Raw genomic sequence first — 21,485 nt, 5'->3', positions numbered from 1 at the left:
GGAAAAAAAAAAAAAGATGCTCTAGGTGGGGATTGAACCCACGACCGTCGCGTAACCTCATAGAAGAACGACTGTGACATAAGCATAGAGGACATTCCTTTATAAGCACTGGGAGGTTCTGTTAGTAACAGAATCTGCAACGAATTTCACTGGGAGCACATACCAATGCGCTAACCACTGCGCCACTAGAGCCTAAAAATTCTAAAAAAAATATGCGCATGTCAGTCAGCTTAGGTAGGGTAACAGGATTCAATAGTTTTCATGTAATGTAAGTTGAAGTAATTTGTGAAGTCATGCGTACAATCAATAGCTTGTAAGGTCCTTTATTTAAATTTAGCAGCAAATCTCGGCCGGTTGGCTTCGCGCGCTGTTCTCGAGATTAGCAGATGGGCCAACGTTTAGTAGCTAGTTCTCTATACCGATGGAGACTCGTTGCTGGCGGTTGGCAAGTCATTCAGTGAGCAATTTGGATAACTTCTACAACTACATTCTGTTGCTACACACTTTGTGCTGTAAGCTTGCCGAGAGAGTGCGAGTGAGTTGGTAGGGTAGTTCGATTAGCAGTTGATGTGTTCACTAAAATTGGTTGTCACTCGAAAGAAAATTGTTCACCGAGTGGGTAACTAAAGCTTGCCTTTGCGTGGACCGAGCAGTTACATAGCGCTGGTGTGCAAGATAGTCAATAATAACTAAACTGATGCCCCTGTGGAAGCTCCTATATAGTAGCCAGTGTATCATAATTACTTAGAGGCTCCCCAAACAGTTTCACTCGAAAGAATTAGTTAAAGTTTGCGTGTCTTACTACGGATAATTAATTTCTGCTAACTAAACTGGTGCCCATTATCCATGCCGACAAGTCAGATGGCCGATATGCCAACTGCCATCTGTATCACGATCGAAGCTGTTCGGTTAGTTAGTAGTTAACTAGCCTCAAATTGTATAATTCACTAAATGATAAACTGAAATGGTTAACTAACGTTTGCTTCTACGTAGGCCGAGTAGTTATGTAGTATTAAGGATTTAGGTAACTGCTAACTCAACTGATGGGTCTGCAACAGATTAGTTAGCCGTCATGTGGCAATCGTATTCATATGATACCACACTGGTTCGGCTCGTTTAAGTAGTCATAGTTAAGTTACTTGTGGTATGTCTATAGATTGTAGCTAAGTGCCGGCAGCTGAGTTGAACCCCCTAACGATGGTTGGTTGGAGAGCTCCCTCTTGGCGGCGCAACGCCTGGTGGACGCGTCAGGGAAGCGACGTGACACACGCGCGGATCATAAATCAAACGAGCACCAGTTTCGCCGTGGTAGACACGCATTTTGACCTGCCTCACGCCACGTGCCTGTATCCGGCGATCTGGGCGTAATTATTTACTTAGAAAATTCCAACGCGACGAGTTGCTACCAGTGAGTGAAGCGTCGCGTTGGCACGATCTGATAAAATAGGTGACGGTAGGTCCAATCAGTACTCCACATCCTCAGTAGCAAATTCAACTGAGCATTAGATATTAGATTAACTACCAGAGTATATTACATGGTATGAGATGTGATACATAAGAAAATGCAACCAAGCAAAGTAAATGAGTGAAAGCTACATCTAAGTTAGCTCCGACGAACGTGCCTCCAGTTGGGTTTCTGTGTTACAAAACAAAAATTATAAACTCCCATGCAAAAACAAATGAAGAGCAAAATGTGTCCCAATAAACAATGCAGTAATCCTGGGCCCTGTATCTTCCAACCAACCTCATTCACATTAGAATGTGTCATACTTTTGTAGCATTCACCAAACGCTTAGTCATCATCCGGATTCGTAACGCGAAGGACTTTTCGCGAGTAGTCGTACTCATCATGGAGACTGCCACGCGACTTGTTGTGATGTTGCGCGTACATGGCACCGGGGTCGATGCGCTGGTCAACCTGGTAGGGCTGTGGTGGGGGAGCGCCATATGCGCCGCCGTATGCAGCCATTTTCCGCTTCTCGTCCTCGTACTGCTGGCCGGAGCCGCTGGCGCTGCTTCCGCTGCCGCGACCGAGTACTGCGAGTCCGGAAGAGGACTGTCGTCGTCGGCTTGTAGACAGTCCGCGGCCGGGAACGACTCCAAGACCGGCCATGCGGGGAGTGTGTGGCGAGCCGCCGTTGATATCATCATCTTCGTTCTCCTTATTGCGCCGCCGGCGTCGAATAAGGAGCAGTAACAACAACAAGAGAAAGAGAAGCAAGACAACAACGCCGACAGCAACAAATGTCCCGGCTACCTTGCCCTTGCTTGACCAGAACGAATTGGTCGAGCCGTTGTTCTCGGAGGAAGTCGAGACGGAAGCCGCTGTGGCCGACGCAGATGCGCTGTCTGTCGTGGACGACTGTGCACTTGACGAGGAGACAGTGCTGAGAGTCTGTGTGATAACAAGCGTGCGTGTAGCTCCGACCACAGTGACAACAGAGACGATCACGGCTCCGGGCTCAGTCGACGTTGAACTTGAGGTCGAGCTCGGCTCGATGGTTGAGTATGACACGGCAGATGAGGTAGTTGCTGATTCCGTTGCAACCGCCACATCCGAGCTGGTGTCCACAGACGAAGTCGTGTCATATGTGTCGTACACAGACGAAGATGAGGTCGCATATACCTCGGTGCTCACAACAGGCGTGCTAGTTGTGAGTTCTGCATAAGACGAGCTACTTGTTGAGGTAACAATCAGCGAGCTGCTGGATGTGGTTGTCGAAGTGGTGCTCGTAGGAGTCGACGTTCTGCTCGATGTTGTGGTCGTTGAGGACGTCGTGGATGTGGTGAGATCTGCAGTAGAAGACGTTGAGGTCAAAGAGGAGGTTGTCGATGTCGTCTTCGTCGAGGTCGTCTCTGCAGCATACAGATCAGAAGATGGGGCTTGTGAAGTGGATACCAGCTCGGAGTAGTAGAATTGTGATGAGTAAACGGAGGAATATGAGGAAATTGGTAGTAGAGTGGATGTGAAGAAAGTGGAAGAGGGGGCTAAGGAGGAGGACGAAGAGGAGGAAGAAGAGGAGGACGAAGAGGAGGAAGAAGAGGAGGAAGTAGAGGAAGACGAAGAGGAGGAAGAGGAGGACGAGGACGAAGAGGAAGATGATGACGTGGAAGAGAATGCAGATGATGTTGATGGTGACGTTGAGACATATAATGACGATGAAGATGTGAGGGCTGTGGATTGAGCTGGCACGGCGGACGAGGAGTACGTACTGGTGGACGAAGTGGTGGTGGACGAAGTGGTGGTGTCAGTAGTGGTGGACGACGCGGCCTCAGTGGAGGAGGCTGCGGCTGCAGTGCTGGAGGCCGCCTTGATTTGGATGTAGCCGTAGAGGCCCTCAGCGGCGTTTCCGCATGGATCGCTCGGATAACCGGGGCAGGCATCAACGGAACACAGTGAGAGTGTCTCTGTCGAGCCAGGCATCACGTTGGAGCACCAGCAGTCCGAGTCCTGCAGGATCGCAAAGCTATAGCTGTCCTCGCATGTATCGAGACAGAGGCCATAGGACTGGTAGATGCTGTATTCTGTGGGGGGAGGTCAGCAGAGCAGGGATTACAAGTGTAGCGGCGCTGAATAACATTGGACGCACCAGCCGAGTAGTCGCTGCCGGTGTTTTCGGAGGAGCAGTAGGTGAAGACATTGTCTGCACTAGCGCAGGCCAGAAACAGGGACACAATGAGCCATAGCAGCAGGGCCGGCCGAGGGATGCCCTGCTGGTGCCGGGGGGAGAGGGAGCGACGCATTGACGAGTGCAGGGCGGGGAGAGAGAGATGCGGGAAGGGCGGGCACTTAACAGCAAGCCATAAGATGGTCGAGCAAGGTATACAGGAGACGTAACAGGACGGTAGACGGGGCGGGCCAGTCGTGGTGAGCAACGGCGGAAGAATGGGGGCCTCAACTGCGGGAGTTCGAACAGCTGAGGAACCAGGCACGACCGGGCCGACAAGCGGTCACTCACAGCGGACTGCGATCGGCGGAGAGAAGGCGATCTAGAGGGCGCGCACGCAAGCGGTGCGGTACGAGGCGATGCCGGCAGGCCGAAGGAGACGCGGGCAGGGCGGTGGAGGGAGGGACGTGACGGGGGGAGCAGAGGAAGTTGGCGGTGGAGCGCACATCAGCGTCCGGCTGCTTCACCGTCCACGCGCGTCGCCGGCGGACGGGGCGTGCGTTCCGCGCCACGAAGCCGCCAATTGTGATCGTGTGACTCCGTCGTGACCTGGCACCGCCAGGACCAGCCCGCGGACCCCCACCGCCGCCGCCGCCGCCGCCGCCGCCGCGATGCTGCGAGCGATGATGCTGCGAGCGCGTCCCAGGGCCGGTGCAGGTCGCCGGCTCTACGTGCTGCCGTGCCGTCTTGCGGCGGCAGTGGCGGCAAGTGGAGGCGGAGCACGCGCTCGCTGAGCGCTGGGCGTGCAGGCACAACACAACACAGCGCCGGCACCGAGAGTGCGACCCTGGCAGGGAGCGGCGCGGTGAGGAATGCGCAGAAGCGGACAGGGCCAGGTCCTGGAGCTAGCGTCACCGGTCCACACACCTCACATCCCGGCTCGCACTTCCGTGCCTTGGCCCTAATTCGGCCAGACGTGAGATGCACCTGGTCTTGCTCCTCTCCTCTCCTCGCTGCAGGCGGCGCCGTCTGCAACTGCTCCCGCTGCTCGTCGTACGCTCGCAACTACTCGTGCCGACGGGATGATCGACGGGGGGACCGGCAGAGTCGGACCGCACCGCCTCGCACCGCCACCGCCGCGCGCGCCACGCGCACGGACTGCGCCCTGCGCTATGCATCGGCGCAGGGTATCACGTGGGTGCGTTGGCGCTTAGGGTTTGCTGCTCCGCCTCGCCAGTCACCGCTTCCGGACTGCGGCCCTGTTCTGGACTTTTGTTACTCGTCATTGCTCATACTCTCATCTCTCGTGCTCCGGCCGCCTCAAATGAACAATCTCCGCCGCGCGCCGCCCTGTGCGCCGGACACGCGTCGCTTCGGCGTCTTCTATGACTCCCAGAACGCGTCTGCCGCGATCTCCCTGTACCCTTCCAGCGCCAGTGTCTCCTTGCCAATGCGGATGTCGTTCATGATCTCCTCAATCAGCGCCTCCACGCTCACAAAGTTCGACTCCGGCCGGATGTACCCCAGCACCGCTATCTTGATGTCCGCGCCGTAGAACTGCTCCTGGAACTTGTGCACAATATGGATCTCCGCGCTCGGCTCCTTGTTCTGGTAGAATGGGTTCCATCCTAGCGACATCACCATCGGCAGCACCGTCGCATCTGCGGTCGCTATCGCTTTCGTCGACTTGACTATCTCGTTCGACGGCGGCGCGCCCTCGGCCGCCGCCTTGTGCCGCACCAACGTGCCGTACGTGCCGGTGATCTTCGACAGCCCGAAGTAGATGCCCGTCTGGCCCTTGGGCATAGCAGACGCCATCAGCGCCTCTGGCGGGATGTTTGCTGTGGGGATCCCCAGCTCGGCCGACCCGCGACCAAACCCTCCGATAACGTGCGAGGAAATGAAGACCGGGTACGGTGCTTGTGGCGGCATTATGGGCTCAGACGGTGCAATGCAAAGGGCGAAGGGAGCGCGGAGGAATTGACTTGTCACTCAGCCTGCCGACGGTGGTCGAGATTGATATGTCGCGAGCGGTGTGGTCCGCTCTTGCAATTGAGCGCGACTTTCTGAGCGTGCGGCTCGGCTGTGGTCATCGTCGACTCGCTTCTAACCGATTACAAACCATTCTGGCATCGATCTAGGACTAAACCATGGTATTCACGGCCGGTTCTTCTGTAGTTTGTATTTTCCTTGAGCTGGAACTCGTGAATCGTGTTTTCCCCGGCAGTCAGAGGAAACTTCGCAATGTGCGCGCAGTTGTGGCCCAGTCGTTCGTCATCCATCCAGCTCTAAAGTGCTATCTACGCCACTGTCTCAACTTCCAGGCGACATCGCGACAGCTGCGACGACGAGCGTGGTCTTCGCTGCGACCGGCCCCGCCATCGCGAATGCAGTTTACCGCGCTGGAAACATGGAGCACACGGCTTGGCGCGTCCGCTGCCGACCACATCGCCGAGAATGCAACCGGCGTCCTGCGGTGCACTCCGCGCGCCGCCTAAAAAACTTCACATGATCTTGCTTCGGGCGCGCTCTTCCCCGTCAAGCTCCCCTTCTTCCCACCAGCAGTCCTCATAGCCAGCGGCAGGTCCGCACGTCTCTCTGCGGCTGCTACCATGCCCTCCTCCCCCTACTTCGTGCCCTTGGGCAGATCCCACGGAAAGCCCCTCGATGGCACCTCCTCCACGCCTCTGGCGTCGCTCGTCCACGGTGTGTCTTTCCAGTCCATCATCGCCCCCGACGAGGACCTCTTCCGCATCGTCCTCAACTTCTATCTCGATCTCGGCTTTCGTGAGCTCCTCGTCTACGACCGTCGCGATCGCTCCGCGCTCGCTCACACCGATCACTGCTTGGACTCTGTCCGCGAGTCCTGGCTCTACTCCTCCGGAGCCCAGTCTCACGACGGCCAAAATGCCACCATCAAGCTCAGGCTCGTGCCATCCGTTCACAAGCCCGACGCCCTCGCTGAAATGGAAAGGGAGCGTGACTGGCGCGGCCAGACCGCTGCTCTCGTTCTCTACACGCCTTACATCGACCTTGTCATCCAGCTGCTCGAGAAGCACCATGTGCTCTATCAGGCTTTGCCGTCGGATACCCAGCCTGTCGAGGTTTATGCGCATGATCCTGTTGGCACGCTTCTCGGATTCACTTGCAAGAGTAATCCCTTTGCCTCTGCCACCCCGCCGCCTTTGAAGCTCGCCGACAGCGCTGTGCTGACCGAGCATCTAGCCGTGGCTGCTGTTGCTGCGGTCTCGACCTCCGACGACGCTCCTCCCCACAAGAAAAAAATCGGCATCATCACCTCTGGTGGCGATGCTCCTGGTATGAACGGCGCGGTTAGAGCTGTCGTGCGGGCCGCGATCAGCAAGGGTTGTGTTCCGTTTGCCATCTACGAAGGCTACGAGGGACTCGTCCGCGGCGGCGACATGATCAAACAGATGGGCTGGCTCGACGTGCGTGGCTGGCTGTCTGAAGGCGGTACCCTCATCGGCACCGCGCGCTGTGCATCTTTCCGTGAGCGTTGGGGCCGCCTCGAGTCGGCCAAAAATATGATCGTTAACGGCATCGACGCGTTGATAGTATGCGGCGGTGACGGCTCGCTCACTGGTGCGGATTTGTTCAGAGCCGAGTGGCCTAGCTTGCTGGACGAGCTGGTCTCAACTGGCAAGCTCACGCGCGAGCAGACCGCCGGCTATCAGCACCTCACTATAGTCGGCCTCGTGGGCTCTATCGACAACGACATGTCCTCCACGGACGCGACCATCGGCGCCTTTTCGTCGCTCACGCGTATCTGCCAGTCCGTTGATTACATTGACGCCACCGCGCTTTCTCATTCCCGCGCCTTTGTCGTCGAAGTCATGGGCAGACACTGCGGTTGGCTAGCGCTGATGGCTGGCATTGCTACCGGTGCCGACTATGTGTTCATTCCCGAGCAGCCTCCTAGTGCGCAACACTGGGGCGACGAGATCTGTGCTATCGTCGATGCTCATCGCAAGAAGGGCAAGAGAAAAACCATCGTCATTGTTGCCGAAGGTGCCATTGATGATCAACTCAACCCAATCACGGCCGAAGATGTGAAGAACTTGTTGGTCAAGCGTCTGGAGCTTGATACGCGTATCACTACTCTCGGGCACGTCCAGCGCGGTGGTAGTGCGGTTGCTTTTGATAGACTACTGTCCACTCTCCAGGGCTTTGATGCCGTTGACGCCGTTCTCGAGTCCACTCCAGAGACACCTTCGCCTATGGTCTGCATCAACGAGAACAAGATCTCGCGCAAGCCTCTCGTTGAATCCGTTCTCATGACAAAGAGCGTCGCCACCGCTATCCAGAGCAAGGACTTCAAGACTGCCATGCAGCTCCGTGACACCGAGTTTGAGGAGTACTGGCGCGCGTTCGGCGCCATCAACAATATCGACGATGAAACCACCAAGTTACCTGAAGCCGAGCGTCTGAAGATTGCCATCATCAACATCGGCGCTCCTGCCGGCGGAATGAACGCCGCCACTCGCGCGGCGACATGCTACTGTTTGTCTCGCGGACACAAGCCCTATGCAATCCATAACGGATTTTCCGGGCTCGTGCGGCATAACTCTGTGCGCGAGCTGAACTGGCTGGATGTCGAAAACTGGGTTACCCGGGGTGGTTCCGAAATCGGCACGAACCGAAATCTGCCCGATATTGATCTCGGTATGGTCGCGTACTATTTCCAGAAGCATGAATTTGACGGGCTCATGATTGTTGGTGGGTTCGAGGCCTTCATGTCGCTGTACCAACTTGAAGAAGCACGCACGTTCTACCCCGCGTTCCGGATCCCGATGGTGTGTCTTCCCGCGACGATCTCGAACAATGTGCCGGGAACGGAGTACTCTGTGGGCAGCGATACCTGCTTGAATTCTTTGGTGGATTATTGTGACGTGATCAAGCAGAGCGCGAGCGCCACGCGTCGCCGCGTATTTGTTGTCGAGGTGCAGGGCGGAAAGTCCGGCTACGTGGCTACATATGCCGGTCTCTGCGTCGGCGCGCTCGCGGTCTACACTCCCGAAGAGGGCATTAATCTTACAATGCTCGAGAACGATCTCAGATGCCTAGACCAGAATTTCGCGCACGACAGTGGCCAAAACCGTGGCGGCAAGCTCTTCCTGCGCAACGAGAAATCGTCGAAAGTGTTCACAACCGAACTTATCGCCGATATCATCCGTGAGGAAGCCAAGGGCCGCTACGATGCGCGTACGGCTAACCCCGGCCATTTGCAACAGGGCGGCATACCGTCCCCGATGGACCGTCTCCGCGCTACCCGGCTGGCCGTGAAGTGCGTGCAATTCATGGAGCAGCACCAAGCCGACCGCGAGCACAATGCGGAGGACACGGCAGCCGTGATTGGAATCCGCGGCGCCAAGGTCGTGTTCTCGAGCGTCAAGTTTTTGCATGACCACGAGACGGAGCTCGAGAATCGCCGGCCGCGCAATGGGTTCTGGAGTAAGCTGAAGCAGGTCTCCGAGGTGTTGTCGGGCCGGGAGTGGGTTTCCGAGCAGCCATAAACTGTTCCGTATGTAGTGCGTTATATGTATGTACAATCTAGTTATGTTTGTGCGTGCTGTTGCAGATTCATGATCTGTTCCGCCGCATCAAGCAAGCGCTCGTCATCGCCATACTGCGCCATAATCTGAATACCCACCACCGACGCCTCCCCATCCAACTTCCACGGCACGCTTATCGCAGGAATCCCCGCGAGACTTGCAGGTACAGTGAGCACATCGTTGACGTATGCATCGAGTGGTGATTTTTGCGCGTAGATGTCCGCCAGCGATGGGGCAGTGCTTGTCGAGCACGGCGAGACGAGGAAGTCAACTTGGTCGGCGGGGTGCTCGGTCGAGCTCGGAGTTCTCAAATCAGGAAGCGGATTTTCAAGCGCGAAGATGCTGTTAAAGTCTTGTTGAATTATGCGCCGGACTTTTTGAGCTTGGATGTAGTGATTTCCCATAGCACTGCGGTCAAGTTAGCACTTATCACTTGTGATAAGGGAAACAGAATACTCGCCCCGATGAGAGGTTGTAGTTACCGAGCAGAATCCGCCGACGCACTTCGACGCCAAACCCTCTGCTCCGCGTCTCGCCGTATAGCACGCCTGGCGCGCCATCTTCGCAGTCCTGGTCCCGATCCGCCTCGCCGCGGAACCCAAACCGCACGCCGTCATATCGCGCGAGATTCGACGAAGCCTCCGCCGGCGCAAGGATATAATACGTTGGCAACGCACTGCGCATCGCCGGCAATGACACGAACTGCAGTATATGGCCCTGAGCTCGCAGCTTTAGGAGGACTTCCTTCCACGCGGCCCGGACCACGGGCGAGAGCCGGTCGACCATGAACTCGTACGGCACGCCAATTTTGTATTTCTTGCGTGTATTCCTCGCAGCTTCAGTGGCGTCTGCGATTCTTTTGCGTAATGGCGGGGATATTGAGGTCGGATCCTTGTTGTCATAGTCTGTGATCGCGTGGAACACGTCTCGGACTGCGCCTACATCGCGCGCAAATACGCCAACAGTATCAAGGCTCTGTGCAAACGCAATGACACCCCATCGCGAGATCAGGCCGTAGGACGGTTTGAATCCCACCACGCCGCAGTATGCGGCGGGCAGGCGGACGGAGCCGCCGGTGTCGGTGCCGAGTGCGGCGTAGCACATGCCGCTTGCGACCGCAGCGGCACTGCCGCCGGAGGAGCCGCCGGTGGAATGGGGCTTCGGGTAAAGGGGATTTAGTGGCGGACCGAAGATGCTGTGGATGTTGTCGGTCCTGTTGCAACGTTAGTGAGTAGGAGTGGTTCCGAGCTGGTGAGAGAATGCCTACCCCATTGCGAACTCGTCCATATTTGTTTTGCCAATAAATACAGCACCAGCGCTAGATAGCTTGTCGACAACAGTAGCGTTGTATGGGGCTTTGTAATCTGCACGACCAGAGGTTAGTTATGCGCTCCATCGACATCGCGTGTCTCGTGCAACTCACTCCGCAGCATATTCGAACAACAAGTAGTGTACCCCCACGTCGTCGAGAACGTATCCTTCAACCCAAGCAATCTTCCCTGCAGTGGCAACATCTTGGCCGCATCTTCTGGCGCGGTAGCAGCAAAGAGTGTCTCTGTCGCCTCACCTACGTCTTCGATAACTTCCTGCTCGCTCCGCGCCGCAATCACCGCATTCAGTCGCGGATTAAGCTCCGCAATCATGCGCATTGAATGCATCGCGTCTGTCAGCAGCGCTGTGCGCGCAACGGCAGCTGCGGAGGCCATTGGAACTCACGGCGGCCGGTGGAGGGGCGTGGACGTGGAGTGGAGGGTCGTAGCTGGGTTTGGTGATGCGGAAAGCGAACTCGGAACCCTGAAAATTTAAGGTTGGAGGTTATTAAGACCTGACCCTATCTCGTCTACACTTCTTTATCCTCGAGGACGACTTCAGCTGAACACGGCACATGCACCCGTAGCAGTAGCTCTCTGGCAGATATTGCAAGGGCGATGACGTCGGTGCATCTAAAATTCATGAACGAGGCGATTAGGATGGTAAGTATTTGAGTTGCGTTAGTAGTCACTGCGGTGATAACCATATGTTCCCAGGCGACCCTTGCGCTCGAGTCCGACGAAGTGCCAGTCGGCTGTGTATTCGTTTATGAAGGAAAAGTCATAGCCGAGGGCATGAACGATACAAATCGGTCGCTTTGCGTATGTTGTTTTGAGCAAGGTGCTTTCATTTGCGTTCGAGGTCTCACATATTAAGGGTACCCGTCACGCCGAATTCGTCGGCATCGAGCACATCCTCAAATCCCACCCTGTCAGCGTGTTCCAAAACACAACCCTGTACGTTACTGTCGAGCCATGTATAATGTGCGCAAGTGCATTGCGCCAGCTGAAGATCCGCGCCGTCTACTTTGGCTGCGGCAACGACCGATTCGGCGGCTGCGGTAGCGTGCTGAGCGTGAACTCAGACCTCGCCGTCGACCCTGCATACCCTGCATTTCCTGGGTTTGCGCGCGAGGAAGCGATTATGCTACTGCGCAGGTTTTATTTGCAAGAGAATGAAAAGGCCCCGGTGCCGAAGGTGAAGAAGATGAGGGAGTTGAAGACCGATATTGGGGACTTAGACCTTGGAAAGTATGTGTCGCCGTTGGCTATTGAAACGATGTACGGGAACAACGCCAAGGTCACGACGATCACGGATACCACTGCTGAAAGGAAGAATTGACTTCTCAAATATGGACTAAGGTGTTGGGCGTACTATGATGTTGATTTTAATGCTGCAAATATATGCTTCGTCTACTTGTGAACCAAGACCTGCTTTCGTCCCTGCGCGCCGTTGATATATGCCGCCACACCAGCCTTGAACGTCTCCAGTCTCTCAACATCAGTCATGTCCTTCGTCCAAACCCACTCGTCCACAGGCACGTCTTTAAGCTCGCCGGTCTTGATGAGCTCAAATATCTCGTTCACAATAGCCTCCTTCTCGTTGGGATGCGAATCCGACCAGCGAGTCAACCAGTACCCGTGCAGATTGATGTCCTTGAAGATAAACAAGCTGACCGGCATCGTGACAGGCTTGCGCGCCATGCCGCCATACGTGACAAGATGGCCGCCTTCCGTGAGCTGTCGCGCCACGTTGGTGGTCGAGTCGCCGCCAGTGCAGTTGAGTGCCAATTTCAGTGGACTTTTGCCGATCCATTCCTTGATCGTCTTTCGGAAACCCTTGTCAGCGAGTTCTTCCTCCGTGACTACCTTCGTCGCGCCGAGGGAGTACAAGTCGTCCTTGAGCACGTCGATGTCAGGCCGGTTGCGCACGACGTTGATACTCTTGAGGCCCCATAGTCGGCCCAGTTGGATCGCTGCACGGCCAACGCCGGAATTTGATCCGTTCTGAATGAACCAGTCTCCAGGACTAAGCTTTACAAACTCGGTCAGCATGTTGTACGCAGTCGTGGGGTTCACCGACGCCGTCGCAGCCTGCAGCGCTGAGATCTCGTTGCTGGGATACGGAATCTTGGTCAAATCCTTCTCAAGCGCGATCGCGTGCGTCCGCCAAGTGCCGAACAGCGTATGGCGCATTGTCGCGCGGTCGCCTGGCTTGAACCCGGTCACCTCCTTGCCGGTCTCGAGGATCTCGACGACACCCTCATTGCCGCCAATCGCAAGCGGGATAGTGGAGTCCAGCGCTGTGGTGAGAAACGGGGGCTTGGAGGGGTACACGCCCTCAACCTGGTTGACGTCGGCGGGGTTGATCGGCGAGGCGAGAAACTTGACGAGAATCGTATCGTCTGAGAGGTCGGGTAGCGGGAACGTATGCAGTCTGTACCGTCAGTCTTGGTATTGCGCGCATATTGCCTGTGATGATCCTTACTGTAGAGCGTCCAGCGGCTTGCCGTAGTTTGCAAACACAATTGCCTTTGCCTCGGCAGAAAACTGGCGACGCATGAAGCTGGACATTGCGGGCGCTGCGCTGCGCTGTAGCAGTGTGGTCGACATGCGCAAGGCATTCGCCGTCGTCACTGCACTGTGGAGAGAAGCGCTTGGTGGCAGCATTATCGGTCGTGTGCGTGAGCAGTGTAAGTGAAATGAGGTGGAGACAGACAGCCGATACCGATGAATATCCGGCGCTTGGGAGTGGTGAATCTGGGGAAACGTTGCGAGGAGTCACAGCAACCTTCTCGAGCTGATATTGGTCTATTAGTCACTGCAACACTCCATAGCGTATATCTCAAGCACTTGATCACACTCTCGATATCTCTTCCTCACAAGCAAGTCAATTGCGGACTCAGCGGCGCGACCCATACACATCGCAGCGTGACTGATCTGACAGCATCATGGCCGACCAGGGTACAGCTAGTATGTTCCATGATCGTATATGCAATTCGTTCCTATTCACAAGCCCCGCAGAAGTAGCTCCGGACCTGACACGACAGGGTGTAGTGCAGGCGCACGCGCTGATCATGAACAAGATCAAGCGCACGCCTGTTCTGACGTGCGAGTCCATCTCCTTGATCGCGTCAACTGAGAGCCGCCCGACGACCTTGTTTTTCAAGTGCGAGAACTTCCAGAAGGGAGGCGCGTTTAAACTGCGGGTAGACTTTACTATCACTACGGACGCGAAAGCGGTGTGCTGACTGACACTCGCACAGGGCGCGACCCATGCTCTCGAGAAGCTGAGTCCAGAACAGCTGCGCCGCGGTGTGGTCACGCATTCGTCGGGAAACCACGCTCAAGCACTGGCAATCACCGCAACCGCAAAGGGGACAAAGTCCTACATTGTCATGGTGTGTCCTTTACTATCGTAAGCAACTGCAAAGTACTACTAACCATGACCGCAGCCCGCGAGCTCAGCCAAACCTAAGATCGAAGGAACGAGAGGCTACGGCGGGGAAGTGTACTTGTCGGGCCCTTCATCAGCAGACCGCGACGCCATGACGGCGCAGATTAAGCGTGATACCGGCGCGATCTTTGTGCCGCCGTACGACCACCCCGACATCATTCTCGGCCAGGGTACGGTGATGCTCGAGCTGCTTGAGCAGACCAGCAACGAGTTGAATGCGAAACTCGACGCAGTTGTGGTCCCGGTTGGTGGCGGTGGGTTGCTTGCTGGATGCGCACTTGCCGCGCAAGGTACTGGAGTCAGAGTGTTTGCTGCCGAGCCAGCTATGGCAGACGATTGCTTCCGAGGCATTGCAAGCGGAGAGCGAGTGGCTATAGTCCCCACGACAGCGACCATTGCGGACGGTCTGCGCTCACCTGTTGGGGCGATAAACTTCCCGCTCATCCAGCAGAACGTTGAGAAAATATTTACGGCGACCGAGGCAGAGATCCTGAGTGCGATGCGTCTGATCTGGGAGCGCATGAAGATCGTGGTCGAGCCCTCATCTGCCGTGCCACTTGCTGTAGTGCTGTCGACAGCGTGGCGACAATATGGTGTGACGGGCAACGTTGGGATTGTAGTGACGGGGGGTAACGTGGACATGGACAAGGCGGGGCAGCTGCTGGCAGGGATCTAGGGTCCAGTGAGTGATGCGGTGCTTATTTTACCCTTACCCCAAGGTAGATATCAGCACCAATTTATCTATTATGCAACTGCAGTTCTGAATCAGCAGCAATGACGTTCTCTCTTGCTGATATCTCCACATTCGAAGCCCCGACAACGGTTCTAGTGACCGGCGGCACGAGCGGCATAGGCAAGGTCGCAGTGCGCGAGTTTGCGCGGCATGGCGCCCGTGTGTACGTGACTGTGCGCAACGCCGCCAAAGGTACCGCCCTGTTGGAGGAGATTGCGGCGTTGCAGGCAAGCACGCAGGCCAAGGCCGATGTAAAGGCCGAGGATGTTGCAGCGAAGGCGGTTGTCACGTATGATGTGCGTCTGCTGGAATGCGACTTTATGGATCTCAAGTCGCTGGTCAAAGTTGCCAAAGAGTTTGGCAAGATGGAACCCAAGTTGGAGTGAGTGCGACGCCATACTGCTGTCTGAGAGTGATCGTGACTGACTATACAGTATTTTGCTGAACAATGCGGGAACTCTGTATGCACCGTACACCGAGTCGGACGATGGATTCGAGTCGACGCTGCAGGTGAACTACATCGGTCTGTTCCTTCTGACAAGGCTGCTGTTACCGATGCTAGAGAAAGCAGAACACCCGCGTGTGATCAATGTGTCGTCACTGGCTCACAAGTTCGCGACAAAGTTCATGTTCGCCGATCCCAACATGAAAGATGGCATGGAGGTCACAAACATGGGCAACCGGTACGCGCAGTCCAAACTCGCGGTGGTCCTTTTCACGAAGGAATTCGCCAAACGGTACCCACAGATTTTGACTGTCGTGGTGCACCCCGGGGTGATTGCGGACACGGGATTGTATGATAATCTGGGCAAGAGCACTGTCCTGGGAGGATTGGTGCGGTGGTTTGGAATTCCAACGATGAAGATTTTGGATAAGGTCATTGGCATCTCGACAGAAACAGGCGCACTGACGAGCATTTACTGCGCTGTGGACAAGAGCCTGACTCCGGAGACCGATAACGGATCGTATTTTATTCCGGTCGCAAAGAAGGCGTCGTGCTCGGCTACCGGCAGTGACCGAAAGCTCGCCGAGGAGCTGTGGAGTTGGACGGACAAGATTCTTGTGGAGAAGGGCTATCTGAGCGCTACAGAGGCGCAGTAAGCTAGCATATTCGAGGACGACAGTTTTGGATTGAAATTTTGAATTAAATTATACAAACTTTTGGAGAAAAATATGAGCCCAAACGCCAAGAGATGCTGATCGTAAATGAGTCGTCTAGTACGCGGCCTCCTCGTCGCCGCCATCGTCAAAGTCGTCGTCCTCGCCGTCATCAAAGTACTTTTCAGCATTATAGTCGCCCTCCTCGTCCTCCTCAAACTCGTCCTCGTCGTCGTCGCCGTCATCATTGTCTGGATCTTCGTCGTCGCCGTTAGCGTTCGCAGCGCCAGTGGCGTCTTCGTCGCCTTCGCCGCCTTCATGACCATCAGCTCCCTCAGCTTCGTCCTCTGCCTCACGAAACTGGGCGAGGTCGATTTGGCGACGTTTGGGTTTTGTCGAGGTGGCTGAGCTTTTGACGCCCAGCGTGGCATGCAGCTCGTCCGGGAAGAACTCAATAACTAGCGGCGGTCAGTGGGGATTGATGAACAAAGTTGCACGTTAAATGCATACTATAAGGATGGTCGGAGACGTTTTTACCGGTCTTGCGGCGCTTCAGGTAGCGGTCAGAGTAGCGCTTGATGCCGTCGTTGATGCCGCCCTCGTACTCAACGACGCCGCGCTTGCGCTCGACCACGAAGAAAGCCGACTCGCGAAGCTCGCGACGGTACTGCATAAACTGACGAATTGCGCGGGCTTCGAATTCTGTCGGCGGAGTCTGGAGGGGTAGTGTGAAGGTCTAGGACGGCTAAGTATGTACACAGAACGGTTGTAAGGCCGAAGAAAGTGAACGCACAGGATAGCGGTCAGCAGGACGGAAGTCTGGCTTGATATCGTTGCCAAAGAAAACTGGACGACCGCCAAAGCCGCCGCGGCCGCCACCACGACCGCCGCGAAAGGACATGGATGCGGAGTGCGTTGGCGAAGGAGGCGGAGACTGGGGAGGTTTGTGAGTTGCTGGAACAATGCAAGATAGGGTCAGGGCGCGTGCCGCGAACTATGGCCGTGCTGAGAACTGCCGCCTTGGTTCTGCTTCACGCCTTCGCTTCCATCGCCATCTCTCTTGTGCCCGTCCCCCGCCGCCTGATCCGTCCACATCCCCGCCTCGCATCGCACGGTACGTGTTTTCTTGCCGTCTGCGCGTCGGCACGCATTCTGGCGTGTCGCACGGTCACAGGCCACGCGGCCCCTGTGCGGCGGGCGCGTCGTCACACGCGCACCGCTCCTTCTCCTGCTTCACCATCTACTCCTCCCGCGATCCGCCTTGATCCCGTCGTCACCCCCGCTGACCTTCCCCTTCGTCATCCAGATTCCATTTCGCGCCTCCGTTTGCGTCCAATCTCGGCTCTTCACGTGTCCCAATTCGCCTGGAACTCGCACGCGTCGCGCCTGATTCTGTCCCCCGCACCCTTCTCCTCTCCGCGTTCTATCCCTTCCTTCCGTGCCAGCCCGCCCATCTAAAACACATCACCCATGACATCCCAATCAGAGACTGTCCCCGCTATCCCTGAGGTTATCGTCGCCCTTGAGACGACAACCATCGCTGACGCCCCCGTCGATGATGACATCATGGCCGACGAGGTCGAGGCCTCCAGCGACTCCGCGGTTGAGAACAAGCGTCGTACTTTTCTAGGAAACGTCCCCTACAGCACCACAAAGGAAGAGATTGAAGCTCTACTGGCAGACTTTGCTGTGTATGTTACCTATCCCGTTGATGTGTTTCGTACTCCTTGCTGATCTGCGACGCTCCAGTGAAACAATAGCACTGCGCCCTCACAAGTTCGCTGCGAGTATGAACAGCGGCTATGCCTTCGTCGACTTCAAGACCCCCGAAGATGCCGCAAAGGCCATCGAGGCTCTCAACGGCCAGGTTCTCGGCGAGCGCACCCTCTACCTCCAGCCGGCTAAGGCCAAATCTGACAAGGCAAAACACCGGACCAGCCGCCACCCAAATCGGCCCCGTACCCCGCGTACTAGCAACGTCAGTTTCCCTCTGATGACTCTTCTTAAATTTGTGCTAACAGTGCCCCAGCGCCGCCGTGCACGACCTACTGCTGAGGCGGGGTCCGAGACGGCTGAGCTTGCCGCGGACGCGACTACTCCTGCAGAGACCGAGGCTGAGCCCGAGTCTACCACAGAAGCTGCTTCAGAAGCCACGCCGGCTGTGGCTCCTGCCGTCAATGGTGCTGGTGCCAGCGACGAGAACGCGCCACCCGCAAAGTCCACTCGTCCACGGCGGCGTGCTGCGGCGGTGAAGAAGCTAAAAGAGGGCTCGCCGTCCGCCACAACTGTGTTTGTCTCCAACCTGACCTGGTCATGCACATCCGAGAAGCTGCAAGAGTTTTTTGCCGAGCTCGAGCCCGAGTCCGTCAATGTGATAACCACAAAGCTGCCGCGCCGGCTACAGGCGAAGTACGCATCAGAGGGTATCTCGCCCCGATGCCGCGGCTACGGATTTGTCAAATTTGCCAACGAGGAGCAGCAGAAGAAGGCCATTGATGCCCTGAACGGCAAGGAGCTCGACGGGCGCCGCGTGTTTATCCGAATCGCCATCGATTCGGACGTGCAGGAGAAGACCGAGATCGACAGCGAGATCGAGGCTCAGCCTGTGGCCGCTGAGTCTGCGGAAGCTGTACCGGCGAAATGATTGCACTTTGTTTTCCCTTTGCTGCAGTATATCTATTTTCTCTTTCTCTCAAACTCCCATAGCGTCTCTCTATCCTCTTCCCTTCTTTGTCTATATTTAAAACTATGACTGCTAAGTGTGGGTGTTAGCTTGATGCATTGCTATTCCGAGTTGGCTAAAATAAATGTAGTTATTATGTGGCGTCATATAGTTAGTAAAGCCTTGTTGTTAGTGGCGATCGATCGATTATTACGATACCTTGCACCCGCGGATGGTAGGACAAAAGAATTAGTAATATAAAAACTATTTACAAAAAAGAGAATATCTCCTACAAACTGCTCCAGATCTCTTCTGCGCGCTCGCGGGAGACGCGTTCATAGCGCTCGAACGACATCGTGAACGTGCCGCGACCCTGCGTGATCGAACGTAGGTGTTTGAGATAGCCCACCATTTCTCGCAGTGGGACCATCGCCTTGATGAGTCGTTTGCTACGCGCGTGGCGCACGTTGTGTTTTCCCAGATGTGCTGTCGCGTCCGGCGGCGTATATATCGCGTTTGCGTCCAAACCCACACCATCGTTGCCGGATGTGGTCGTCGCAGCAGCCTCGTCTTCAAGCGCATATACACGACCCGCGCGCGCAGACGAGAGATCCGACATGACGCCGCCAATGTCCTCCTCGGCGACCGTGATTGTGACTTGCATGATAGGCTCCATGAGTACCTTCGCTTGCTGTGGCACCTGCGCGAACGCGTCGGCGACTGCGAACCGCAGCGCCGGTGCGAGCACGCTCGCGGACGGCGCATCGGGAGGGTCGAGTGCAAAGCTCGAGAGCACGAGTTGCAACGCGTGGATTTGCAGGCCGTAGCGGGTACCACGGAAGAGGCCGGCGGTCGCGCCGGAAATGAGAGCGGAGAGGAGTTCTTGTGGCTGTATGTGCGGGTATGTGGTGTATGGCATTGTGAAGCCGTCAGGGAAGACGAGGGTGTTGCTCTCGCCCAGGTCGAGTATGGGCGGTGGTGGGGGTATTTCGATGGCGGGTGTACGTGTGTTGGACTTGCTGCCTTTGGATGACGTCGAAGCGACCGCATCAGCAGCAGCAGCAGTTTCGGCTTCCAGCTCAGCAAGAGCGTCCTTCGTGACCGCGCGCACCGCAAGTGTGACGGTAGCAGTAACCGGGCTACTCTTCGCCATCGTAGCCTTACTATAGACTTTCGTCACTGGCGTCGCGATGCCGTCATACCGCGCCTCGAGCGACTCCTTGTACGCGATTTGTATCGCGCCGACGTACGCGTTGACCTTCAAGTCGTTCACGAGCCTGTCGCTAGCAATTTCGAGATGCAGCTCGCCCATGCCGCTGAGCTGTGTCTGTCCGGTTTCCTTGTCGATCGTGACGTGCAGCGACGGGTCTTCGCGTAGCAGCGTCTCGAGACCTTGTTCAAGTGGACGCGCGTCGGACACAGTTTTCGGCTCGATGGACGCAAAGAACACAGGCTGGGGTACTGCGATGGGGAGTAATTGCATACCTGCAAGCGGAGCTCTCGCTGCCGCCAACGACGTTGTTCCCGTAGCAAATAGTAAGGTGTCGCCGGTGCGGACTTCCTTTGTGCCGGAAATGACGCCAATATGGCCCTCGGGGATCTCCTCAATATCGACGGATTCGTCCGCGTACATTCGAGAGAGCTTCAGAGCGCGCTCCTCGGTCTTGTTGGAGTTATTCCACAACTTTGCAAAAGTAGTCAACACGCCAGCATACACGCGCACGAACACAAGGATCTTGCCAGTGCGGTTGTCGTGAATCACCTTAAACGCGAGCGCGCACCCACACTTTGTGTTACGCGCAAGTAAGGCTTTCTTGTTTTCTGCCGCCAATGGTTGTAACATCGCCTGTGGTCTGTCGGCGGGTGAGGGTAGGTAGTTCACAATGGCGTCGAGCAGCGGCTGCACACCGATGTTGCGGAAGCTGGCGCCACACAGCACCGGCACAATCTGGTTCCGCAATGTGCACCGGCGCAGGGCGCCGTTGATATCAGCAGGTGTGATCGCGAGGTGGTCGTCATCGAGCTCGAGGAACTTTTCGACCATCGTGTCGTCGATCTCGGCTAGCGTCTCAACAAGCGCAACGCGTGCTTTGCGCGCTTCGTCGAGATTCTCGCCCTCGAGTTCGAGCACGACAAACTCTCGACCATCCGTGCCTGGAATCCATTCAATCGACTTCATCCCAATCACGTCGATAATGCCACAAAACACCGCCGTCGTCATGCCGTCAACAATCTTAGTCTTGTAGAGCGGCATGTTGATTATACACGCGCGCGCCTGTAGTTTTCCCACGATCTCGCGCACGGCACGACCAAATCCCGCGCCCTCGCGATCCATCTTGTTGACAAACACGATGCGCGGGATCCCCATCTCGGCCGCCTGCCGCCACACTGTCTCGGTTTGAGCCTCCACCCCTTCCACACCGTCAAGCACCGTTACCGCGCCGTCGAGCACGCGAATGGCGCGGATGACCTCAAATGTGAAGTCGGCATGACCTGGCGTGTCGATTAGATTCACGCGGTGGTTATTCCAGTCAAAGGTAATCGCGGCGGAGGTGATTGTGATGCCACGGTTGCGTTCGGCGGGTAGGTAGTCCATGACAGTATCGCCCTCGTCCACGTCTATAATTGTCAGTCCATTTACCTTCTCTTATACATAACAAAATATAACTCACTGCCAATATGCTTTGTGTAGCCGCTGTAATAGAGCATTCGTTCAGTCGTCGTCGTCTTGCCGGCGTCGATATGTGCAATGACTCCAATGTTTCGCACCGTCTGAATATTCGTCGCCGCAGCCGCCGCCATCGCAGCCACTGCTTCGTTCGCTTTCGCTTTCTTCGCCGCCTTGCCTTTAACAGCCGGCGCGGCGGCGTAATGACGGCTTTGCCAGTAGGAGAGTACCGTTGGTGGCCGCTGCGGCAATGGGCAGCGCAGCAAGTGCGCCGCGCAGCGGCTCCGCGCTGCATTGCGTAGCAAAATCAGCGCAGAATTGTTCATGCAGTCGTCTGGGGTATCACGCGAGATATCATGTGCCTGTGCCGGCCGAC

At 56.2% G+C, this 21,485-nt stretch overlaps 11 protein-coding genes and 1 non-coding gene across 12 annotated transcripts; 5 read left to right on the top strand and 7 right to left on the bottom strand.

Annotated features, from left to right (window-relative positions):
* Positions 1–17: 17 nt before the first annotated feature.
* On the bottom strand, positions 18–192 carry V1518DRAFT_t23. The gene is made up of 2 exons: positions 151–192; positions 18–53 (listed from the first exon to the last, which is right to left on the bottom strand). It is a non-coding gene; the product is annotated as a tRNA-Gly (tRNA).
* Positions 193–1,471: 1,279 nt separating this feature from the next.
* V1518DRAFT_415093 (uncharacterized protein) lies at positions 1,472–4,101 on the bottom strand. The gene is made up of 3 exons (XM_066903734.1): positions 3,591–4,101; positions 3,214–3,525; positions 1,472–2,856 (listed from the first exon to the last, which is right to left on the bottom strand). The coding sequence occupies exons 1-3, from the start codon at positions 3,742–3,744 to the stop codon at positions 1,793–1,795; spliced, it is 1,530 nt and encodes a 509-aa protein (XP_066760328.1). The 5' UTR covers positions 3,745–4,101; the 3' UTR covers positions 1,472–1,792.
* Positions 4,102–4,872: 771 nt separating this feature from the next.
* V1518DRAFT_415088 (riboflavin kinase-domain-containing protein) lies at positions 4,873–5,706 on the bottom strand. Its single transcript, XM_066903733.1, has one exon. It carries the CDS (start codon positions 5,538–5,540, stop codon positions 4,992–4,994), a length of 549 nt encoding a protein of 182 aa, XP_066760327.1. The 5' UTR covers positions 5,541–5,706; the 3' UTR covers positions 4,873–4,991.
* Positions 5,707–6,119: 413 nt separating this feature from the next.
* On the top strand, positions 6,120–9,444 carry V1518DRAFT_415086 (6-phosphofructokinase). The gene has a single exon (XM_066903732.1). It carries the CDS (start codon positions 6,221–6,223, stop codon positions 9,140–9,142), a length of 2,922 nt encoding a protein of 973 aa, XP_066760326.1. The 5' UTR covers positions 6,120–6,220; the 3' UTR covers positions 9,143–9,444.
* V1518DRAFT_415084 (amidase signature domain-containing protein) lies at positions 9,129–11,151 on the bottom strand. The gene is made up of 4 exons (XM_066903731.1): positions 10,605–11,151; positions 10,449–10,545; positions 9,642–10,394; positions 9,129–9,589 (listed from the first exon to the last, which is right to left on the bottom strand). The coding sequence occupies exons 1-4, from the start codon at positions 10,885–10,887 to the stop codon at positions 9,184–9,186; spliced, it is 1,539 nt and encodes a 512-aa protein (XP_066760325.1). The 5' UTR covers positions 10,888–11,151; the 3' UTR covers positions 9,129–9,183.
* V1518DRAFT_236662 (cytidine deaminase-like protein) lies at positions 10,983–11,869 on the top strand. The gene is made up of 3 exons (XM_066900963.1): positions 10,983–11,154; positions 11,209–11,313; positions 11,369–11,869. Exons 1-3 carry the CDS (start codon positions 11,110–11,112, stop codon positions 11,831–11,833), a joined length of 615 nt encoding a protein of 204 aa, XP_066760324.1. The 5' UTR covers positions 10,983–11,109; the 3' UTR covers positions 11,834–11,869.
* Positions 11,659–13,334, bottom strand: V1518DRAFT_415081 (uncharacterized protein). Its single transcript, XM_066903730.1, has 2 exons — positions 12,980–13,334; positions 11,659–12,928 (listed from the first exon to the last, which is right to left on the bottom strand). The coding sequence occupies exons 1-2, from the start codon at positions 13,159–13,161 to the stop codon at positions 11,905–11,907; spliced, it is 1,206 nt and encodes a 401-aa protein (XP_066760323.1). The 5' UTR covers positions 13,162–13,334; the 3' UTR covers positions 11,659–11,904.
* Positions 13,269–14,705, top strand: V1518DRAFT_415077 (tryptophan synthase beta subunit-like PLP-dependent enzyme). The gene is made up of 4 exons (XM_066903729.1): positions 13,269–13,464; positions 13,516–13,700; positions 13,758–13,892; positions 13,947–14,705. Exons 1-4 carry the CDS (start codon positions 13,443–13,445, stop codon positions 14,622–14,624), a joined length of 1,020 nt encoding a protein of 339 aa, XP_066760322.1. The 5' UTR covers positions 13,269–13,442; the 3' UTR covers positions 14,625–14,705.
* Positions 14,706–14,711: 6 nt separating this feature from the next.
* Positions 14,712–15,848, top strand: V1518DRAFT_415076 (uncharacterized protein). The gene is made up of 2 exons (XM_066903728.1): positions 14,712–15,063; positions 15,116–15,848. The coding sequence occupies exons 1-2, from the start codon at positions 14,723–14,725 to the stop codon at positions 15,780–15,782; spliced, it is 1,008 nt and encodes a 335-aa protein (XP_066760321.1). The 5' UTR covers positions 14,712–14,722; the 3' UTR covers positions 15,783–15,848.
* On the bottom strand, positions 15,634–16,828 carry V1518DRAFT_415074 (DNA-directed RNA polymerase III, subunit Rpc31). Its single transcript, XM_066903727.1, has 4 exons — positions 16,573–16,828; positions 16,290–16,515; positions 15,841–16,237; positions 15,634–15,765 (listed from the first exon to the last, which is right to left on the bottom strand). The coding sequence occupies exons 1-3, from the start codon at positions 16,678–16,680 to the stop codon at positions 15,897–15,899; spliced, it is 675 nt and encodes a 224-aa protein (XP_066760320.1). The 5' UTR covers positions 16,681–16,828; the 3' UTR covers positions 15,634–15,765; positions 15,841–15,896.
* Positions 16,822–18,719, top strand: V1518DRAFT_415072 (uncharacterized protein). Its single transcript, XM_066903726.1, has 4 exons — positions 16,822–16,893; positions 17,086–17,470; positions 17,529–17,757; positions 17,809–18,719. The coding sequence occupies exons 2-4, from the start codon at positions 17,250–17,252 to the stop codon at positions 18,421–18,423; spliced, it is 1,065 nt and encodes a 354-aa protein (XP_066760319.1). The 5' UTR covers positions 16,822–16,893; positions 17,086–17,249; the 3' UTR covers positions 18,424–18,719.
* Positions 18,720–18,730: 11 nt separating this feature from the next.
* V1518DRAFT_437566 (P-loop containing nucleoside triphosphate hydrolase protein) lies at positions 18,731–21,243 on the bottom strand (the record flags this gene model as incomplete). The annotated part of the gene is made up of 2 exons (XM_066906328.1): positions 18,731–21,060; positions 21,114–21,243. The coding sequence occupies 2 exons, from the start codon at positions 21,241–21,243 to the stop codon at positions 18,731–18,733; spliced, it is 2,460 nt and encodes an 819-aa protein (XP_066760318.1).
* Between the last annotated feature and the right edge of the window lie 242 nt (positions 21,244–21,485).

The sequence above is a fragment of the Limtongia smithiae genome (assembly GCF_038497785.1).
Source record: "Limtongia smithiae strain NRRL Y-17922 unplaced genomic scaffold V1518scaffold_4, whole genome shotgun sequence".
NCBI classification, from domain to species: domain Eukaryota; kingdom Fungi; phylum Ascomycota; class Lipomycetes; order Lipomycetales; family Lipomycetaceae; genus Limtongia; species Limtongia smithiae.
Note: the sequence above shows the minus strand (reverse complement) of the source record. Positions and strands in the feature narration are given on the sequence as shown.

Excerpts from the sequence above, each read along its gene's own strand:
- V1518DRAFT_415093 (XM_066903734.1), bottom strand. The coding sequence starts at position 3,744 with ATGCGTCGCTCCCTCTCCCCCCGGCACCAGCAGGGCATCCCTCGGCCG. Across the intron at positions 3,526-3,590 it reads CGGCAGCGACTACTCGGCTG|AATACAGCATCTACCAGTCC; the intron begins GTGCGTCCAATG and ends CTCCCCCCACAG. Across the intron at positions 2,857-3,213 it reads CACCACCACTTCGTCCACCA|AGACGACCTCGACGAAGACG; the intron begins GTACGTACTCCT and ends TGTATGCTGCAG.
- V1518DRAFT_415088 (XM_066903733.1), bottom strand. The coding sequence starts at position 5,540 with ATGCCGCCACAAGCACCGTACCCGGTCTTCATTTCCTCGCACGTTATC.
- V1518DRAFT_415086 (XM_066903732.1), top strand. The coding sequence starts at position 6,221 with ATGCCCTCCTCCCCCTACTTCGTGCCCTTGGGCAGATCCCACGGAAAG.
- V1518DRAFT_415084 (XM_066903731.1), bottom strand. The coding sequence starts at position 10,887 with ATGGCCTCCGCAGCTGCCGTTGCGCGCACAGCGCTGCTGACAGACGCG. Across the intron at positions 10,395-10,448 it reads ATGGACGAGTTCGCAATGGG|GACCGACAACATCCACAGCA; the intron begins GTAGGCATTCTC and ends ACGTTGCAACAG. Across the intron at positions 9,590-9,641 it reads AACTACAACCTCTCATCGGG|TGCTATGGGAAATCACTACA; the intron begins GCGAGTATTCTG and ends ACTTGACCGCAG.
- V1518DRAFT_236662 (XM_066900963.1), top strand. The coding sequence starts at position 11,110 with ATGACGTCGGTGCATCTAAAATTCATGAACGAGGCGATTAGGATG. Across the intron at positions 11,155-11,208 it reads TGAACGAGGCGATTAGGATG|GCGACCCTTGCGCTCGAGTC; the intron begins GTAAGTATTTGA and ends ATATGTTCCCAG. Across the intron at positions 11,314-11,368 it reads ATACAAATCGGTCGCTTTGC|GGTACCCGTCACGCCGAATT; the intron begins GTATGTTGTTTT and ends TCACATATTAAG.
- V1518DRAFT_415081 (XM_066903730.1), bottom strand. The coding sequence starts at position 13,161 with ATGCTGCCACCAAGCGCTTCTCTCCACAGTGCAGTGACGACGGCGAAT. Across the intron at positions 12,929-12,979 it reads AAGCCGCTGGACGCTCTACA|ACTGCATACGTTCCCGCTAC; the intron begins GTAAGGATCATC and ends CTGACGGTACAG.
- V1518DRAFT_415077 (XM_066903729.1), top strand. The coding sequence starts at position 13,443 with ATGGCCGACCAGGGTACAGCTA. Across the intron at positions 13,701-13,757 it reads GAGGCGCGTTTAAACTGCGG|GGCGCGACCCATGCTCTCGA; the intron begins GTAGACTTTACT and ends ACACTCGCACAG. Across the intron at positions 13,893-13,946 it reads CAAAGTCCTACATTGTCATG|CCCGCGAGCTCAGCCAAACC; the intron begins GTGTGTCCTTTA and ends CCATGACCGCAG.
- V1518DRAFT_415076 (XM_066903728.1), top strand. The coding sequence starts at position 14,723 with ATGACGTTCTCTCTTGCTGATATCTCCACATTCGAAGCCCCGACAACG. Across the intron at positions 15,064-15,115 it reads AAGATGGAACCCAAGTTGGA|TATTTTGCTGAACAATGCGG; the intron begins GTGAGTGCGACG and ends CTGACTATACAG.
- V1518DRAFT_415074 (XM_066903727.1), bottom strand. The coding sequence starts at position 16,680 with ATGTCCTTTCGCGGCGGTCGTGGTGGCGGCCGCGGCGGCTTTGGCGGT. Across the intron at positions 16,516-16,572 it reads GTCCTGCTGACCGCTATCCT|ACCTTCACACTACCCCTCCA; the intron begins GTGCGTTCACTT and ends TAGCCGTCCTAG. Across the intron at positions 16,238-16,289 it reads CGTCTCCGACCATCCTTATA|TTATTGAGTTCTTCCCGGAC; the intron begins GTATGCATTTAA and ends GACCGCCGCTAG.
- V1518DRAFT_415072 (XM_066903726.1), top strand. The coding sequence starts at position 17,250 with ATGACATCCCAATCAGAGACTGTCCCCGCTATCCCTGAGGTTATCGTC. Across the intron at positions 17,471-17,528 it reads CTACTGGCAGACTTTGCTGT|TGAAACAATAGCACTGCGCC; the intron begins GTATGTTACCTA and ends GCGACGCTCCAG. Across the intron at positions 17,758-17,808 it reads GTACCCCGCGTACTAGCAAC|CGCCGCCGTGCACGACCTAC; the intron begins GTCAGTTTCCCT and ends ACAGTGCCCCAG.